The 21,268-nt window shown below is 33.5% G+C and overlaps 1 protein-coding gene across 1 annotated transcript in view; it reads right to left on the bottom strand.

Moving 5' to 3' along the window:
• The window catches only part of EEA1 (early endosome antigen 1), a 137,356-nt gene that overhangs the window by 62,512 nt on the left and 53,576 nt on the right, over positions 1–21,268 (bottom strand). The window contains exons 4-10 of the mRNA XM_007468199.1: positions 19,069–19,123; positions 18,907–18,972; positions 16,983–17,022; positions 15,600–15,713; positions 9,764–9,885; positions 8,474–8,629; positions 2,671–2,787 (exon numbers count right to left, since the gene is read on the bottom strand). Coding sequence (XP_007468261.1) covers positions 2,671–2,787; positions 8,474–8,629; positions 9,764–9,885; positions 15,600–15,713; positions 16,983–17,022; positions 18,907–18,972; positions 19,069–19,123 — 670 coding nt within the window. The remainder of the gene's footprint in view (positions 1–2,670; positions 2,788–8,473; positions 8,630–9,763; positions 9,886–15,599; positions 15,714–16,982; positions 17,023–18,906; positions 18,973–19,068; positions 19,124–21,268) is intronic.

Here is a 21,268-nt window from a genome sequence, read left to right on the forward strand (position 1 = left end):
CAGATTCTACACTGTAATTAACTTTTGAAAAACTATACTTTTGTTTCAGTATAATATCAAATAAAAATAGCTACAATTATCTGAAAAGGCTATTAAGATAGTCCTCCCTTTTCCAACTACACATCTGTGAGACTAAATTTTCTTCACATGCTTCAAACATATCACAACAGATTAAATGTAAAAGCAGATATGAGAATTAATTAAGTCATTAAAGCAAAGTCAACAAATTCACCATACCTCTGAGTAAAAAGATTTAATAACTTCCTATTCCTCTACCACCAAAAAAGTAAAGACATGGGAAAAAAAAGTATTGATACCAATACCTGCCCTATCCCAAAACTAAATATTATCTGTTGCTCATCTTTAAAGAACCAAGGCGGAAAATATTAACATTACAGAATAAGAACAAAGTTGGAGGTCTCATACTTTCTGATTTCAAAACTTATTGAAACATACAGTAGTCAAAACAATGTGGTACTGGCACAAAGAAAGACATATAGACCAACAGAGGAAGACTAGAGAGCCCAGAAATAAACACTCACATACATGGTCAAATGATTTTCAACAAGGGACCCAGGACCATTCAATAGGAAAAGGACAGTCCTTTCAACAAATGGTGCTGGGAAAACTGGATTTCCATATGTAAAAGAATGAAACTGGACCCTAACCTTACACTATAAAAAAATTAATTTAAAATGAGTCAAAGACCTAAAACTATAAAACTATTAGAAGAAAATATATGTGAAAAGCTTCATGATGCTGAACTTAGCAATGATTTCTTGGATATGGCACCAAAAGCATAGCAACAAAAATAAAAATTGATAAACTGAATTCTCTCAAATTTAAAACTTCTGTGCATCAAAGGTGTGATACTGTAAAATATACATTTGGTCTTGGTCCCCATTTCTGGAACCAGGCTCCTAAAACCCCAGGAATTCCCTATGTGATAAGAGCAATAAAGATATCCTTTGCTATTCCCAACAAGCCCCTTTCAACCACCTATGAGTTCGTATTAATGAGGTGATTTTTTAGAAAGCCCTAAGGATGGGGGTTGGTTGCCAGGGGAACCAACCTTGAAGAAAGGGTTAGAACTTTCAGTCCCATCCTGACCTCCAGGGAGGAAAGAGGGGCTAAAGGTTGAATTAATCACCAGTGGTCAATGATTTAATCAATCATGTCTGTGTAGGAAGGAAAGGGTTTTGAGAGACTCTGAGTTAGTGAACATGTGGAGAGCACCCAGAGAAAGCATGGAAGCTTCAAACCCTTTCACACATATCTCGCCCTATGCATCTCTTCCATCTCACTGTTCTTATGTTATGGTCATCTATAATAAGCCAGTAATCTAGTAAGGAAAATGTCTTCCCAAATTTTGTGAATTACTCTAGCAAATTAATCACACCGGAGGTAGGGGATTGGGAACCTCCCATTTATAGCCAGTTGGTCAGAAGTACAACAAGCTGGACTTTCAATTGGTGTGTGAATTGGGATGTGTGGCAGAGGTGAGGTTGGGGTGCTCAGGCAGCCCTGCAGGACTGCACCCTTCATCTGTGGAATCCGATGCTAGCTCCAGGTAAGCAGTTTAAGAACTCAGCTAAACTGTAGGACACCCATCTGGTGTTGAGAACTGTTAATATATGGAACACCCTCACATCTGATGTCAGAAGTGAAGGTGTAGTACAGTATTGAGAGTAGAGACACACAGGAGCGTTTTTCCTTTATAAAAAGATACAATCAACAGAGTGAAAAGGCAACCTAAAAGGAAATATTTTCAAATCATATATCTGATAAGGGGTTAATATCAAAAACATATAAAGAATTCCTACAACTCAACACAAAAACACAAACAATCTGAAGAAAATTACATAGCCAACAAGCATATGAAAAGATGCTCAACCTCCTAATCATTAGGGAAATGCAAATCAACCATGAGGAGATGCCACCTTAACACTCAAAAAAAAGACAAATAAAAATCACAGAAAATAACAAATGTTGGCAAGGATGTGAAGAAACTGTTGAATCCCTGTGCACTGTCGATGGGAATTTAAAAGGATACAGCCACTATGGAAAACAGTATGGTGATTTCTTCAAAAAACTGAACATAGAATTACCAGTACAATCCAGCAATTCCAATTCTGGGTATCTACTCCCCAAAAAATGAAAGCAGGATCACAAACAGATATTTGTATACCCATGTTTAAAGCAGCACTACTGACAATAGAACTAGCCAAAAGAAGGAAGCAACAGATGATAGATAATACAATATATACATACAATGTAATATAATCTTAAAAAGGTAGGAACATGAATGAACCTTGAGGACATTATCCTATGTGAAATAAGCCAAACACAACAAGACAAACACTGTATGATTACACTCATATGAGTTACTTAGAATAGTAAATTCATAGATATAGAAAGTAGAAGGGGTTTGGGGTAGGGGAGACAGTGAATGGGGAGTTGTTTAATGAGTGTTGAGTTTTAGTTTTTCAAGATGAAAAGACTTCTGAAATTGGTTGCAAAACAATGTGAATGTAAATAACACTTAAAAAAAAAAAACCCACACAGAACAAGTCAAACTGTACTGAGCCAATATATAAATAACATACACAAAATTAAAGTTTAAGATCTATAAAATCAACTCACCATTATATGTAGTTTTTAAATTCTTACCTGATTTTTTTGTGTTAATTCATTAACTGAACTTTTAAGTTTCTGTAGTTCCTGCACATACACAGCAACTTCCTGGGGGCCTTTGGCAAGTTCACTCCTCAGTTGGTTTATTGTGGCCTAAAAGGAAAAAAAAAAAAATTAGAGCAAACTAAAATGAAAAAGGAAATGGAAGCATCCAAAGGTTTTCAGATTACATACATTTTTGTCATTGTTGTTGAACTGAAATAACTCAGAAATTTCAACCTGATTCTTTATCTTACCAGCCCCACATCTTTTCTGGCTGAAAATTAATTTTTAAAATTTATCCAAAATATACTTCATTTATTTAATAATACATGAAGTGAAAAGGTGACATCCTATTTTATGTGTCTGAAGTAAGCACCAAACTGCAAACTTGAATTTACTAGCTTTAAATTCTATACTTTAATCCTCCTGAATTTAAAAAGGATATGCAAGTTATGCCTATATTTTCTCCCAGTTTCTGTGCACAGCCTTTTTTTTCACTTCAAAATCATGTTAAATGCAACAACCAACATAGAAATACCTTTGAAAGTGGTGATTCATCTTTTGGACTGTAATGGAAAATATTTGTCCAAAGAAGTTATCAAACAGAAGCTATATATAGTTTTATTAACCTGGATCACTCTATGATCATGAAGAACAGCTGGGTATGAATTTGCTTTAATGCATTTAATATTGTTTAAATGAAAATTAATGTCTATTATGAAAACAATGGTTTAATCATTTAATAAATAAGGTAGAGAAAGATAAGCAAAGAGCCTGGAAATACAAGCTTCCTATACATGAAAGCTTCAACCGCTAGAGAGAGACTAAGTACTGCCTTTTAAGTATGGTTTCCTGCAAGTGATATTAACAGGAGAACTTTTTCATTTCTAATACTGCTTACTGGCTTTACCTTTTACATTCTTAACGTTACGATTATTTTCATTGCCTATATTCTTCATCAGTAAATAAACTATAATGTGAATACAATAAATTTCTTAATTTTTTTAAATGAACACATCGGCAATTACCTATATCATACATTACAAGTGAGTACTTTCATCTTCAAGGAAAAAATCTTAGAAGGCTACTAGTTTATTGTGACAATAATGCCAAGTGATCTTTTGCTACTTCTTTTGGAAAGCCTTCCAGAAGGTGTGGCCCTCTTTTTTGTTAAAAGATTATCATTATAATAAAACCAAATCCACTGTGGATGAAGGGATAAGGATAATGGATGAAGGTATAAAGTTTTAGAAACAAACTAGTAAACAAGGTAACTGAACTGAATGATTAAGCACTTGGGCTTATTTTAATAACCATAAATTAATGAAATTAGTTTTTTGAGTGCTTTCCAAACTGCTTTAAAGTCAATAAAAAGAGGTTTCAAAAATGTTTTGGGGAATGACAGCATGTCTGAGATATGTTTATGACCTGATTTTTTTAAGGAAAACATGTATATAAATATACTTCAAAGATAATATTTAAATATTCATGTATTTTTAACTGTGTTCAAGTAAAAAGTGTATCCTAAACACTTTCTCTCTTGAACTGGTCATGTAACGTTGAAATGGATATAGGTATTGGAAGCTTATTTCAATTTGCTATGTCTAACAACTTTGAACCTCAGAATCACTTTCTATTAGCAATATTATGGATGTTAATAAAAATATTAGAACAATCCAGCTACTTTCAATTAGTATGTTTTAATCATGTAGTACAAATGCCTACTTATCACACAGGAAAATAAATTATTGTATTTAAATCCCTACTCCTAACTCTCTTTCAAAGGAATTACTAGAATATTTCACACATAATAAAGAGAAATAAGTAACAGTATATTAAAATGCAAATTTTGAGTATATTTCATTAAAATACCATGATTCCACATTAAAGTTTATAAGATACAGTTAGCCATGTGTAACATCTATCTAGTATCTATCTTGCTGATAAATGCCAACATATAAAAGGAACTAAACAAAGAAAATGTAAAGCAAATGTATCCAAAATTATTTTGTTATATCTTATACCTTTTAGATACAGTAACATAAATAATTTTATAATGTATCCTTCGTATACTAAATATGTATATGTTTTTAAACTAGAATTTTTTTAAATATAAAAGCAAGCATTTAAAATTTTTCACTTTACTCAAGGGGGGAAAAAAGAAAGATGTGGGAAAAGTATACACCTAAAGGTACATTTTAGTTATGGGGAAGGGGAGGAACAGGAGTGAATTATAGGACACTTTCACTCTCTCTACTGCACATTATGAGTCGTTTTAATTTTTGACAGTGATCATATGTTTCTATTTTAAAAAAAATAAAGACTGAAGACAAAATTTCAAAGGAAATAAATACATTCACTATAGCAATATCACTATGGGTGAAATTCAAAAAGAAGGTTCTTCAAGTCACACAGACAGTCCTCACTAGTTAATAGGACAAGCTCATCTGCGGCTAGAAATCTTTAGCGCTTGCACTTCCTGGGAATGCTGCTCCCAATTCTTCACCCTGCTTCTTGCTTACTTCATTCTTCTCCCACGTATCCTCTTTGAGGATACCTTCCCTGATCATTCTATCTAACATTGTCCCACGATATTGCCAGCCCCACTACTGTCCATATCCTGCTTTGTTTTTCTATATAGCACTTAGCATTAACTGAATTTCTATCATGATTTGGTTTACTTATATATTATTTGGTTTCCACAAAGGAATATAAGCTTTATAAGAGCAGGCACTGTATCTTATTCACTGTTGTATTCCCCACATGTAAAATAGTTGCTGACACTCAGGCATTCAAAAAATACTCGCTAAAGGGATGAGTGATTCTATCTCCAAGAAGTTACTAGATATTTGTACACAAGGAAACAGTATATAAGACCCTATAAAATAGTTTGCATTTCCTTGAAGCCACATTATTGAATTTAAAATCGAATTTTTACTAAAAAATTTTAAATTACAAAATAATTAAGGAAAAATATTTCACGCAAACCTGCTAGTGCTTAAAGATTATAATTATTGTCCTAATATTCTACTAGTTTTAGTAAATAATCATTTCAAAGATGGTTAAAAATTTGCTTAATTAATAAAACAAAAATGAGCATATGTTTGAAGTTCTGAGATTGCCTTAAAACACAAAATTGCCATATGGTGCTATGGTACTATTAAAAGTAGTACTAATGTTAAAAGCCTTCCAAAAACACATTACCTCAAGTTTAAGCATCTCCATTAGAAAGCAGAAAAAAATAAAATAAAATGATGGATGAAAGGTGGAAGACAAGACTGACAAAAGTACACATTGAACATACAATAAAAAGTCCAAACACAACTCTAAATCTGATCTCTTATACTAGCTTACCTTTAAATGATACTTAAATGCTCTCTTTAGTAACTATGCATGAGTGTAATCATACTTATTCCATCTCTTTATAACCTTATTAGCTTTAAAAATTGGGATTCAAATAAGTATATTTGGAATACAAATAAAATTCTTAAAAAATCATTTCCATTAAAGACAACACCAAATATAAGTTGATTACAGCTTTGATATGTTTAATAATATAGATTTTTAAGAATAATCCTTTTATTAACCTTAATTTCTGATCTAAAGAAAAGCTAATTATTTAAAAAGTACTTTTAAATGCTTTAGAATGAGTTATTTTTCTATATACCTTCTAAAATATCTAGATTTTTTTAAATATGAATGAATTCATAAGTTATATTTTTAATGAAAGGAATGGAACATATTTAACAATGTATAATACCAGATTGTATATCTTGAGCCTCAACTAGAAATACCAAACAAATCATTACATTTTTAGTTTCTTTAATTCCTTTTACTGTTTTGTTTCTGATTCCAATGTTTTGGGTTCAGTGAAGTAGTAATATATAGTTTTTTTTCTATTAAGTTCAAGTTATATAATTCACTAACACACTTAACAGAATAAATAGAAATGAATTTTAATAAATTAATAAAATACATGCCAGTTTTCAAGGAGTAAGCAGAAGCTAAAAACAGTTATAAACAAATAAATGAGATGGAATATTTAGACAGTAATTTTTTTTCATAAGGAAATGGTATTACACACAACTCAAAAGTATTTTAAGCTATACTCAATACAAATATACAATATGTCAAGATATAAAAAGTAATAAAAATAAGTATTAGATCAAGATTAATAGCACAAATTTACTTCTAAGGCCATCACCAGACCACCTAAAATGGGAAATAACATGATACAGAAAGTACACGAGTTTCAGACAGAACTTGAGTTCTAATCCAAGCTTCTTTATGTTCGGTGCATGACCTTGAACAAGTTATTTAACCTCATTGAGCCCAGATTCCTTAAATATAAAACAAACTTAATACTTAACTTACAGGGTTAAAAGAAATTTCTACTCAAGCATTATTTGGATAGGATTTTACCTCATGAGACTTCTTTGATTCAGCCTCTCCTTGATTACACATTAGGAGCTTTTTATTGGCTTTGATAAATTCATGAACTCCCTGAAATTATTTGAAAATTTGTGGTACTATGTGTCATTGGGCTACAAAGATCACTATTGGGAAATCTGCACCTGAAGTTCATAAACTTTAAAGTCTGAAATGTTAAGCATCATAAAGCCTCACATGCCTATGCATGCTGTACGCATAAACTTTCACCATTCCTCCACTGATAAGATATAGGAGGAACTAAAATAAAGGATGACATGGGTTATCTATAATATTTATACTCCATAGCTCATTAATAAGTTACTAATTATGAATAGAGTGGCTTTTAGATCACCAGCTGAAAAACTCTAAGAAAGAGATGCAAGTTGAAATGTCACTATAACTTAACTTTTTAAACTGAAAACATGAAAAACAGAGGTCCACATAATATATGGGAGCTTAAGAACTACACATAGCACTAGTTATAACAAAATACCTCCTATGATACAGTAGGAAGGACAAAGGCATTTTTAAGCAAATATATTTACTACACATCCTACAGTTTGTCATATGCTGACATAATTATATAAGGGATTTACAGGCCAAAGTCATGCAAGAAACAGTAGAAGAAACTGAAAATGTTTATCCTGGAAAAGAAAAAAACTCAGAGTAAATATGAACAGTCTTCAAATACTTCTTGTGGAAAAGAACAGTTTACTATGTTTAATTTCTGAAAACTGGAACCAGTGCATATAAATTATAGAGAAACAAATGCCAACTCAATGGAATGGCTGACTTAGGAAGAAATATGCACCCCCTACACCACCTAGCAAGAGTTATAGATCACTTATCAGAGATGCTATAAAGGGAATTCCTGAATGGACTGTTAGACTAGATGATTTTTATGACTTCTTTCAACCACAAAATTAAATAACTGATAAATGAAAAAGAAGTCGAATAGAAAATAAGTCTTAAATACTTTTTCTAAACAACATTGGTTACACAAATGAAGACAATGAAATCATACTTCCTTTACCCCTACCAAATTGAAATAAACTTAATTACTACTTACTGACTAGTCTGGAGCAAATTTAACTTTAAATATAATTTCTATACAATATACATCATTTATTAAACAGAATAATACTCTTGTATGCAAACATTCTTCTCTAAGGCTCTAGCTTCATAGAGCAAATATTAAAAATATTGACTATCAGTCCATATTGACTATATACAAATATTACTCAGACCAGATGAAAGAAAGGCAAATACTGCTTGATAGGTCACTCGAAAAAATCCTGGCTTCACTCAAGAGTGCACACTAAACAAGTTGACATAAATCTCATTTAAGTGCACTAAACTTCATTACCTGTGACTGAGCATGTTCTGCTTGTAACTTTTTGCATTCATCTTTGAGTTTTTCAGATTCTCTCTCACGTTCCAAGGTCATGTTGTCCATTAGCGTTTGAACTTGTACCAGTTCTTTCTTAAGCACAGCAACATCTTCTATTCCAGGTCTCTGAAGCTGTGAAGCAACACATTTTAATTAAAAATCACAGTGAAACTAAAATAACACACTTTTTTTTTTTTTTTTTTTTTTTTTTTTGTACGCAGGACTCTCACTGCTGTGGCGTCTCCCGCTGCGGAGCAGCAACGCAGGCTCAGCGGCCATGGCTCACGGGCGCAGCCGCTCCGCGGCACGTGGGATCTTCCCAGAGCGGGGCACAAACCCGTGTCCCCTCCATCGGCAGGCGGACTCTCAACCACTGTGCCACCAGGGAAGGCCAACACACATTTTTAAAATAGTTTTACTACTAAGAAATCAAAATAAAACAATCTTTAATATCAATTACTAGATTCCAAACATCAAACACTGATGTCTTCCCCCAACCACCCTCTCCTTTTCCAGCTCTATTTTATACTTGATAGTATTACCACTCAAGGTACAAAATCACAAATTCACAATTATCCTTAGCACTTTAATTGCTTTCCTTTCCTTCACAAAGTACACCCACTGGTGATAACAATCACTTGATAAATGCTAAATTCCTTCATTTTTTTATCCTAGGAAACTGGTCAATAACATGAAGAAGGAACAGGTATAAGCATAATTTGGGTTTGTTGCAGGTTGAATACAGTTGATTCATTTATTCATGTATTTCTTGAGTGCTAAATAAAGGACAGAAAGGAGGCAAGGACAGATCCAAAGTTGTTAAGCCTGGGGAGAGTGATGAAAATACATGGTACCAATGACAGAAATACAGTTACAGAGGAAACAGGATGACTTGATGTTATACTTGTTGAATTTGAAATAAAAGCTAGAAATGCAATCAGAAGTATCCGAAAAGTATAAATTTATAAAACTAAAGTTCAAGGGATGGTAAGATCAGAGATGCAAATATGGAAACTACTAAAAAAGACACTTGATATTAAGATAGAAACAACAAAAATGTTAATGTCATAAATTACGTGTCATAAAATTCCATTTTTACTTTAAAAATCATATAAAGTATATATATTTACATGGTAAAACTAAAGGGAATTTTTTTTCTTTCCTCCATTCTACTCAAGCTGTACTTCCAAAAATGTTTCATCAGTGTATACATTTAATTTTTCAATTTCAAATAAGGTACATTCTAATAAATGGCTTCTAAATTACCAGTTCAGTCTTTAGATCTTGAATTATAGTTGCTCCTTTGTTTAATTCTTCTGTTAGATAGGTCACTTTTTGTTCAGCAGCTTCTCGAAGACTCCTTTCTTCATCATATTTTGACTTTATATCTAATTAAGGATAGTTACACAAATGACATGACATTAACTCTAGGGAAGAACAGTTTTATAAATTCTTGTATATTCCAGTATATATCTATATATCACTCTAATTCAAAGTCACATTCCTTTGATAACCATAAATATATACAATAAAATTATACTTCTGATTACATTAAATGATAAACTATTTTTTTAATTTTTTAATTTTATTTATTTATACAGCAGATTCTTATTAGTCATCAACTTTATACAAATCAGTGTATACATATCAATCCCAATCGCCCAATTCATCCCACCACCACCCCCAACCCCTGCCGCTTTCCCCACTTGGTTTCCATACGTTTGTTCTCTACATCTTTGTCTCAATTTCTGCCCTGCAAACTGATTCATCTGTACCATTTTTCTAGGTTCCACATATATGCATTAATATATGATATTTGTTTTTCTCTTTCTGACTTACTTCACTCTGTATGACAGTCTCTAGATCCATCCACGTCTCAACAAATGACCCAATTTCGTTCCTATTTATGGCTGAGTAATATTCCATTGTATACATGTATCAAAACTTCTTTATCCATTTGTCTGTCGATCTGCATTTAGGATGCTTCCATGACCTGGCTATTGTAAATAGTGCTGCAATGAACATTGGTGTGCATGTGTCTTTTTGAATTGTGGTTTTCTCTGGGTATATGCCCAGTAGTGGGATTGCTGGATCATATGGTAATTCTATTTTTAGGTTTTTAAGGAACCTCCATACTGTTCTCCATAGTGGCTTTATCAGTTTACATTCCCACCAATAGTGCAAGAGGGTTCCCTTTTCTCCACACCCTCTCCAGCATCGGTTGTTTGTAGATTTTCTGATGATGCCCACTGTAACTGGTGTGAGGTGATACCTCATTGTAGTTTTGATTTGCATTCTTCTAATAATTAGTGATGTTGAGCACCTTTTCATGTGCTTCTTGGCCATCTGTATGCCTTCTGTGGAGAAATGTCTATTTAGGTCTTCTGCCCATTTTTGGATTGGGTTGTTTGTTTCATATTGAGCTGCATGAGCTTGTTTATATGTTTTGGAGATTAATCCTTTGTCCGTTGATTCATTGGCAAATATTTTCTCCCATTCCAAGGGCTGTCTTTTCGTCTTGTTTACGGTTTCCTTTGCTGTGCAAAAGCTTTGAAGTTTCATTAGGTCCCATTTGTTTATTTTTGTTTTTATTTCCATTACTCTAGGAGGTGGATCAAAAAAGATCTTGCTGTGATTTATGTCAAAAAGTGTTCTTCCTATGTTTTCCTCTAAGATTTTTATAGTGTGCAGTCTTACATTTAGGTCTCTAATCCATCTTGAGTTTATTTTTGTGTATGGGGTTAGGGAGTGTTCTAATTTCATTCTTTTACATGTAGCTGTCCAGTTTTCCCATCACCACTTGTTGAAGAGACTGTCTTTTCTCCATTGTATATACTTGCCTCCTTTGTCATATATTAGTTGACCATAGGTGTGTGGGTTTATCTCTGGACTTTCTATCTTGTTCCATTAATCTATGTTTCTGTTTTTGTGCCAGTACCATATTGCCTTGATTACGGTACCTTTGCAGTATAGTCTGAAGTCAGGGAGACTGATTCCTCCAGCTCCATTTTTTTCCCTCAAGACTGCTTTGGCTGTTCAGGGTCTTTTGTGTCTCCATACAAATTTTAAGATGATTTGTTCTAGTTAAGTAAAAAATGCCATTGGTAATTCACCAGGGATTGCTTTGAATCTGTAGATTGCTTTAGGTAGTATAGTCATTTTCACAATATTGATTCTTCCAATCCAAGTACATGGTATATCTCTCCATCTGATGGTATCATCTTTAATTTATTTCATCAGTGTCTTATAGTTTTCTGCATACAGGTCATTTGTCTCCCTAGGTAGGTTTATTCCTACGTATTTTATTCTTTTTGTTGCAATGGTAAATGGGAGCGTTCCCTTAATTTCTCTTTCATCTCATCATTAGCGTATAGGAATGCAAGAGATTTCTGTGCATTAATTTTGTACCTGCAACTTTACCAAATTCATTGATGAGCTCTAGTAGTTTTCTGCTGGTATCTTTAGGATTCTCTATGTATAGTATCATGTCATCTACAAAGAGTGACAGTTTTACTTCTCCTTTTCCAATTTGTATTCCTTTTATTTCTTTTACTTCTCTGATTGCCGTGGCTAGGACTTCCAAAACTATGTTGAATAATAGTGGTGAGCGTGGACATCATTGTCTTTTTCCTGATCCTAGAGGAAATGCTTTCAGTTTTTCACCATTGAGCAATATTGGCTGTGGGTTTGCCATATATGGTTTTTATTATGTTGAGGTAGGTTCCCTCTATGCCCACTTTCTGGAGAGTTTTTATCATAAATGGGTGTTGAATTTTGTAAAAAGCTTTTTCTGCATCTATTGAGATGATCATATGGTTTACATTCTTCATTTGCTAATATGGTGTATCACATTGATTGATTTGTATATATTGAAGAATCCTTGCATCCCTGGGATAAACCCTACTGTATCATGGTGTATGATCCTTTTAATGTGTTGCTGGATTCTGTTTGCTAGTATTTTGTTGAGGATTTTTGCATCTATATTCATCAGTGATATTGGTCTGTAATTTTTTTTGTAGTATTTTTGTCTGGTTTTGGTATCAGGGTGATGGTGGCCTCACAGAATGAGTTTGGGAGTGTTACTTCCTCTGCAATTTTTTTGAAGAGTTTGAGAAAGATGAGTGTGAGTTCTTCTCTAAATGTTTGATAGAATTCACCTGTGAAGCCATCTGGTCCTGGACTTTTGTTGGAAGATTTTTAATCACAGTTTCAATTTCATTACTTGTGATTGGTCTGTCCATATTTTCTATTTCTTCCTGGTACAGTCTTGGAAGTTTATACCTTTCTAAGAATTTGTACATTTCTTCCAGGTTGTCCATTTTTTTGGCATAGAGTTGCTGTTAGTAGTCTCTTAGGATACTTTGTATTTCTGCAGTGTCTGTTGTAACTTCTTTTTCATTTCTAATTTTATTGATTTGAGTCTTCTCCCTCTTTTTCTTGATGAGTCTGGCTAAAGGATTTTCAATTTTGTTTATCTTCTCAAAGAACCAGCTTTTAGTTTTATTGATCTTTGCTATTGTTTTGTTTCTATTTCATTTATTTCTGCTCTGATCTTTATGATTTCTTTCCTTCTGCTAACTTTGGGTTTTGTTTGTTCTTCTTTCTCTAGTTCCTTTAGGTGTAAGGTTAGATTGTTATTTGAGATTTTTCTTGTTTCTTGAGGTAGGCTTGTATTGCTATAAACTTCCCTCTTAGAATTGCTTTTGCTGCATCCCACAGGTTTTGGATCATCGTGTTTTCATTGTCATTTGTCTCTAGGTATTTTTTGATTTCCTCTTAGATATCTTCAGTGATCTCTTGGTTATTTAGTAACGTAGTGTTTAGCCTCCATGTGTTTGTGTTTTTTATGTTTTTCCCCTGTAATTCATTTCTACTCTCATAGCACTGTGGTCAGAAAAGATGCTTGATATTATTTCAATTTTCTTAAATTTACTGAGGCTTGATTAGTGACCCAAGATGTGATCTATCCTGGAGAACGTTCTGTGCACACTTGAGAAGAAAGTGTAATCTGCTGTTTTTGGATGGAATGTCCTATAAATCTCAATTAAATCTATCTCGTCTATTGTGTCATTTAAAGCTTGTGTTTCCTTATTTATTTTCATTTTGGATGATCTGTCCATTGGTGTAAGTGATGTGCTAAAGTTCCCCACTATTACTGTGTTACTGTCGATTTCCTCTTTTACAGCTGTTAGCAGTTGCCTTATGTATTGAGGTGCTCTTATGGTGGGTGCATATTTATATTTGTTATATCTTCTTCTTGGATTGATCCCTTGATCATTATGTAGTGTCCTTCCTTGTCTCTTGTATCATTCTTTATTTTATCTATTTAAGTCTATTTTATCTGACATGAGTATTGCTACTCCAGCTTTCTTTTCATTTCCATTTGCATGGAATATCTTTTTCCATCCCCTCACTTTCAGTCTGTATGTGTCCCTAGGTCTGAAGTGGGTCTCTTGTAGACAGCATATAGATGGGTCTTCTTTTTGTATCCATTCAGCGAGCCTGTGTCTTTTGGTTGGAGCATTGAATCCATTCACGTTTAAGGTAATTATCGATATGCATGCTCCTATTACCATTTTCTTAATTGTTATGGGTTTGTTTTTGTAGGCCCTTTTCTTCTCTTGTGTTTCCCAGTTAGAGAAGTTCCTTTAGCATTTGTTGTAGAGATGGTTTGGTGGTGCTGAATTCTCTTAGCTTTTGCTTGTCTGTAAAGCTTTTTATTTCTCCATCGAAACTGAATGAGATCCTTGCCCGGTAGAGTAATCTTGGTTGTAGGTTCTTCCCTTTCATCACTTAAAGTATATCATGCCACTCCCTTCTGGCTTTTAAAGTCTCTGCTGAGAAATCAGCTGTTAACCTTATGGGAGTTCCCTTGTATGTTATTTGTCATTTTTCCCTTTCGGCTTTCAATAATTTTTCTTTGTCTTTCATTTTTGCCAATTTGATTAGTATGTGTCTCAGTGTGTTTCTCCTTGGGTTTACCCTGTATGGGACTCGCTGAGCTTCCTGGACTTGGATGGCTATTTCCTTTCCCATGTTAGGTTAGTTTTCAACTATAATCTCTGCAAATATTTTCTCTGGTCCTGTCTCTCTCTCTTCTCCTTCTGGGACCCCTATAATGCAAATGTTGTTGTGTTTAATGTTGTCCCAGAGGTCTCTTAGGCTGTCTTCATTTCTTTTCATTCTTTTTTCCTTATTCTGTTCTGCAGCAGTGAATTCCACCATTCTGTCTTCCACGTCACTTATCCGTTTTTCTGCCTCAGTTATTCTGCTATTGATTCCTTCTAGTGTACTTTTCATTTCAGTTATAGTATTGTTCATCTCTGTTTGTTTGTTCTTTAATTCTTCTAGATCTTTGCTAAACATTTCTTGCATCTTCTTGATGTTTGCCTCCATTCTTTTTCAGAGGTCCTGGATCATCTTCACTATCATTATTCTGAATTCTTTTTCTGGAAGGTTGCCTATCTCCACTTCATTTAGTTGTTTTTCTGGGGTTTTATCTTGTTCCTTCATCTGGAAATATCCCTCTGCCTTTTCATCTTGTCTAACTTTCTGTGAATGTGGTTTTTGTTCCACAGGCTGCATGACTAGTTCTTCTTGCTTCTGCTGTCTGCCCTCTGGTGCTAAATGATAAACTTTAAATGATCAAATGTCTTTGTCTACATAAATTCCACACGGCAATAAATTACTAATTAGCATTTTAATGTATACTTAATCACATATATTACCTAAAAGCATGTATATGTAGTTAAAAAAATTATATGCAATTGTTAGCATAACCAAATGTTAAATCTGTACTATATTATTTAACTTCTTCAAAATGTTACTTGTTAATCTTTAAGCATACCCCAAAAGAAAATTCATCTTCTCTAAAATTCAGGAAGAATTTTACAAAGAAAATCAGTCCTTTGAAAGGGGGAGGTGGGAGAACAAACAAAATAACTTACATAGCAACTCTATTATCATTAAATGCCAGTAATCACCACCACAATCTATAACAAATGCTTTATCACACTAAAATACAATGTTTGTTTCTAGGATATACAATGGCAAAATTGTAATGAGACTGATATATTGTCTAAATAATTCTGATTTAATTTACCTGCAATTTCAGTGGCAAGTTGGGCTGCTTTCTGTTCAAATAAGTCTTTCATTTGCTTAATATTAAAATTTTCTGTTTGGGCTTCTTCTAACTGCTGTTCCAGAGACTGTAGTTCTACAAAAAAGTACAGTAATTATTCAAATACAATGTGAATTACATTTCCTAAATTGTTATTACTTATAATCATTGTAGAAGTTAAAGACAATCAACATGTGTCTACTAGCCAATTACTAGTAGAGTATCTTCACATTTTAAGAATTAAGCATAGGGCTTCCCTGGTTAAGAATCCACCTGTCAATGAAGGGGACACGGGTTGGAGCCCTGGTCCAGGAAGATCCCACATGCTTCAGAGCAAGTAAGCCCGTGCGCCACAACTACTGAGCCTGCGCTCTAGAGCCCACTAGCCACAACTACCAAGCCCATGTGCCACAAATACTGAAGGCTGCGCGCCTAGAGCCTGTGCTCCACAACAAGAGAAGCCACTGAGATGAGAAGCCTGCACACCACAACAAAGAGTAGCCCCAGCTCGCCGCAACTAGAGAAAGCCAGCATGCAGCAACAAAGACCCAATGCAGCCAAAAATAAAATAAATAAATTTATTTTTTTTAAAAAAAGAGAATAAAGCATAGCCAATTCATTTAAGGCTCAAGTGACAGTTTACAAACATGTAAAACAAGTGAAAGGAATATTTAGCAATCATACCCAAATAATTTATAAATATTTGTTTAAGGATTATTGTGACTTCACATTTCTCAGTTATTTTACTATATCTGTCAACTGACCAAAAAGAAATATATCCTGCACCTCTGATGAAATATGTAACAATGGGAAATGAAATTAGAACTGTTTTAAGAACAATCAAGGTCTTAAATAAAATAATCAATTAAAATATGCAGTCAACTCCTACTACTTCATTCTCATAAAGAAAAGGGATTTCAGAGGGACATTAAATACAATAGCTAATTATCTCAAAATATAATTTTGATTATTCATTGCGCATTCCTCCAGTTAAAGTCCATTACCAAGATGCTAGTTTCATCATTTTTTTATTTCAAGAGAAAAAACTGCAACGCTCTTTAACACAGATCTAAATTTTCATTAACCACCACATTAATGTAATATTTCAGAAGTTTCTTTCTAACTTCAGAATATAATGAACTAAAACAGGACTAAGATTTCATTAACTGATTAAGTTACAAAGTTCACAGGTGACAGATACTCTCGGCCTACAATATGACTGTTGTCTTCACTGTTTTAAAGCCATAAAGTATAATCACAAAATAAAATTCATGTAGCAAGCATCACAGAAAAAGAAAGAAGTAAGAAAGGATGAGAAAGAAGAAAAAGAAAAATGAAAAAATAACAGCTTCAAGTAAAGGTTACCTGCTGATGAATCAGTCACTAATCCATCAGGTTTAGACTCCTCAATGAAAACAAAAAACAAACAAATACATTAAAAGGAAAAGACAATACTGTTACAACTGCCAATGTGAAAAAAATCTCTGAAATCCACATTCTGTCAGGTAAGTAGCAAGATTTTGATGAAAATCAAATCTTGGCCTGCTCACATTCTTCTAGATCTCTAAGGTATGACTAGGCAGTCTGGAATAATGATGTAACTGTAGCTCACTGATTCTAAGAATTATTTTATGTTAACATATATTAAATGTTAAATTTAAGATGGCATCTTAAATTCCATAAATACAGTAATAAGTAACATAAACTATCACAATTATAAAAATAGATTCTAAAGCAAATACTTAAGTTAGCAGACAAGATTCAATCCTATAATAGTCAAAAATTTTCATAAGCTGAAATATGCCATGAAACTAACACTACTAAAAAATTGGCTTTAAAAACATAAATTTTTAATTCCAGATTACAAATTGTCTTTAAAGGAGCCGAAATAAAGAATGTATTCCGTAAGGTTTAATTTATCTCATGCATTAGGAATAAAATAATATACCACCTAGTCATTATTCCCATATTCTAAAGAATTATATATATCTGAAAAAGTTTCATAAGGTATCTCATAGTACATCTTTTTATTTTCCTATACGTTGGATTTAGACATACTGATTGCTAATAATCATCAGTAATTAAAATACATTTTCCCCCAAAGGTAAATTTCTTATCAAGGCAATTGCACTGTGCGAATGTATTTAATTTATTATAAATGTAAAATAGCCATATCAAATGTAGTAAACAATTTCCTCTGTGTTTTCAGGTGTGGAAAATAATACAGCTCATGTCTGAATGATTGTTAATGGCATCTATGTAAAACATACATAAGTGAACTATAAGTATTTTGGATTACTAAAATCCTCTTTAATGCGTCCTCAATTATAGAAGCTGAGCAGTAATAAGACTGATATCTTTTGTATCCATTTATTTGGTTTTTTTCCTAGTCTAAATCACAATTTTTGGTGAAAAGACAAAAAGACCAACTGGGAGTCATAATGTGCTAAGATAATGTGCACAGGGATCACTAATTACTTTATATAAGTATTAGAGCTATTGTTAAAGGGTGTCAGTTTTATTCTTATAAATGAAAACTATATATGTATTTGGTAAAATTCATTATTCTATGATTCTTTATGTAAGTTTAGTATAAAAGTCAAAATAATTTTAGTATAAAAATCATAACTGGTTAAGACATTGTTTAGAAAATACATTAAGCTATAAAGAACATATATATATAAAGAATCTAAGATATCAAATGAAATCCCTCAAAATAACCACTTTTGATACCACAATGATTTTCTTGTTCTTTTCCCTATATATTATTTTTATGTAAAGTTGTATAGTATATATGTGCCTGTGTGTGGACAAAGACACAAATGTTTTTTAACATCATTAATACATCAGTTTTCCCAAGTTTTCAAACAATCTCCACTAATATAAACTGTAAGCAGCTACTAATAGTTCTGTCCTTATTAATAGACATTTTAGTGATTTCTAATTTGTCACAAACACAAATGCTTTGAAGAGCTTCACTACTGTTTGAACCTATATTTCTTAACCATTTAGGTATATTGTCAGAAAATAAGAATACTGTTTTAAACAATCCATAGGTAAATGATTCTTAATGGAGCACCTTTAAGGAGTTACATCTGACCTTCCCACGTATTAGTTATATTGGTTTGCATTCATTAGTACTACAAAGGATATACATGTAGGCTAATACACAGAGAAACAAATTAGGAAGTTATTCATATCAGGCCACCTGTTTACAAAAATGTATTATGCTTAATTTTCAACAATGAAAATAAACAATAACACACTTCAAGTATTTAAAAGCAATTACTTGCTGCTGCAGCCCTTGAAATTTTTCTAATTCTTTCTTTAATTCTTCTGAGTACCATTTTTCCTCCTAAGAGAAGAAAACAGTTTTTAATTAGTAAGTTGTAAAAGATTTTATTTATCTGAAATACTGAAAATAAGCAAGTATAATCATTTTTAGTCTTACCTTAAGTGAAGCCTGTAGGTCTTGGACCTCTTGTCTGAGTAGTGTTATGTCATCTCTAAACATAAGTTGAAAAAAGAAGGAATTAATAGTTAATGTTCTTTAACAAATCATGGCCAGTGACTGCGTATTAGTATTCTAATTTTCTCAAGTCTTAAAAAAATACTATAGATTTTATGTATAGTGGCATACATATATATATATAAAATCCTTGGGAAAATAATGTTATTCCTAAAGCACATTGTCTATAAATGGAAGAACATTTTCTCATGGAAATGATAAAACTGACTGTCAAGAACCTGAGCCAAAAGCAAAATATCTCCCATTAATTTACCACCAATAAGCACCAGTGGCTTCCTACTGCAGTAGTGTAAAAATCTAAACTCATTAACAAGGACTATAAAATCTGCACAATCTACTCCCTGCCTTACCACTCTCACCCTCATTACTTTAGCTCTAACAATTCTGGCTTCTTTCTGTTTCTTGAGTCTGAAATGTTCTTTCCTGTCAAAACCTCACATTCTGTTCACCTCACCTAATTCTCTGTCAGTCTGACAAAGAATGGTGAGCAGACACCTCAAGGACCTAATGCAGGAAAAAGATTCCATGAGAAAACACATTTAGGATTATTCTTGTGAATATGAGGAACATATCTTCCCCTGTTGGATTATAAATAGCAGAAAAAGGGACTCTCCTTCCTCCACGCCACTCCAATGGCTGCCATGGTAGAAGACACAAAACTGAACTGAGCTGATTGGGAATACTCAAGTTAACTGATTCTAGTACAAAGGGAACAGAACAGGATCAGTTCTAATGTTTCAGAAGACCAAGTCCACACCAGCACAAGCATATCAGAAAGTAAAAGATAATGGGACATACTGGTGCGAGAATTATTCTCTAGGATGGGAATGGGGGTGGAGAACAAATAACAGAGTCAGCTTCATCTGTGAAACATGGTTAATAATAGAAAAAGAAGGAAATTGCCAACAAAGAAAAATGTGAAAGATGGAGAAATAAGTCCTCTACCTTTGGTAGCCATTCATATGTAAAGAATTACTTCATTATTCAACAGAACTTGTCTATGCCAGACTCTCAAGTTGTTCAGTTTAATGGGGGAAGTAAACATGTAAAGAAGAGTAACAGACCATCAGTTCTATGATAAAAATAAAAACAGAGACATAGGGACTTCCCTGGTAGTGCAATGGTTAAGAATCCAACTGCCAATGCAGGGAACACGGGTTTGATCCCTGGTATGGGAAGATCCCACATGCCGTGGAGCAACTAAGCCCGTGCGCCACAACTACTGACCCTGTGCTCTAAAGCCCATGAGCCACAACTACTGAGCCCGCGTGACACAACTACCAAAGCCCGAGCGCCTAGAGCCCATGCTCCACAACAAGAGAAGCCACCACAATGAGAAGCCCACACACCACAACAAAGAGTAGCCACCACTCGCCGCAACTAGAGAAAGCCCACACACAGCAACAAAAACCCAATGCCACCAAAAATAAATCAAGTAATTTTTTTTAAAAACAGAGGCATAATCAGGAACGAGACAAGGATGTCCACTCTCACCACTATTATTCAACATAGTTTTGGAAGTCCTAGCCACAGCAATCAGAGAAGAAAAAGACATAAAAGGTATACAAATTGGAAAAAAAGAAGTAAAACTGTCACTGTTTGCAGATGACATGATACTATACACAGAGAATCCTAAAGATGCCACCAGAAAACTACTAGAGCTAATCAATGAATTTGGTAAAGTTGCAGGATACAAAATTAATGCACAGAAATCTCTTGCATGCCTATACACTAATGATGAAAAATCTGAAAGAGAAATTAAGGAAACACTCCCATTTACCACTGCAACAAAAAGAATAAAATACCTAGGAATAAACCTACCTAGGGAGACAAAAGACCTGTATGCAGAAAACTATAAGACACTGATGAAAGAAATTGAAGATGATACCAACAGATGGAGAGATATACCATGTTCTTGGATTGGAAGAATCAATATTGTGAAAATGACTCTACTACCCAAAGCAATCTACAGATTCAGTGCACTCCTTATCAAATTACCAATGGCATTTTTTACAGAACTAGAACAAATCATCTCAAAATTTGTATGGAGACACAAAAGACCCTGAAGAGCCAAAGCAGTCTTGAGGGAAAAAAACAGAGCTGGAGGAATCAGACTCCCTGA

This window comes from Lipotes vexillifer, unplaced genomic scaffold (assembly GCF_000442215.2).
Source record: "Lipotes vexillifer unplaced genomic scaffold, Lipotes_vexillifer_v1.1 scaffold180, whole genome shotgun sequence".
NCBI lineage: Eukaryota > Metazoa > Chordata > Mammalia > Artiodactyla > Lipotidae > Lipotes > Lipotes vexillifer.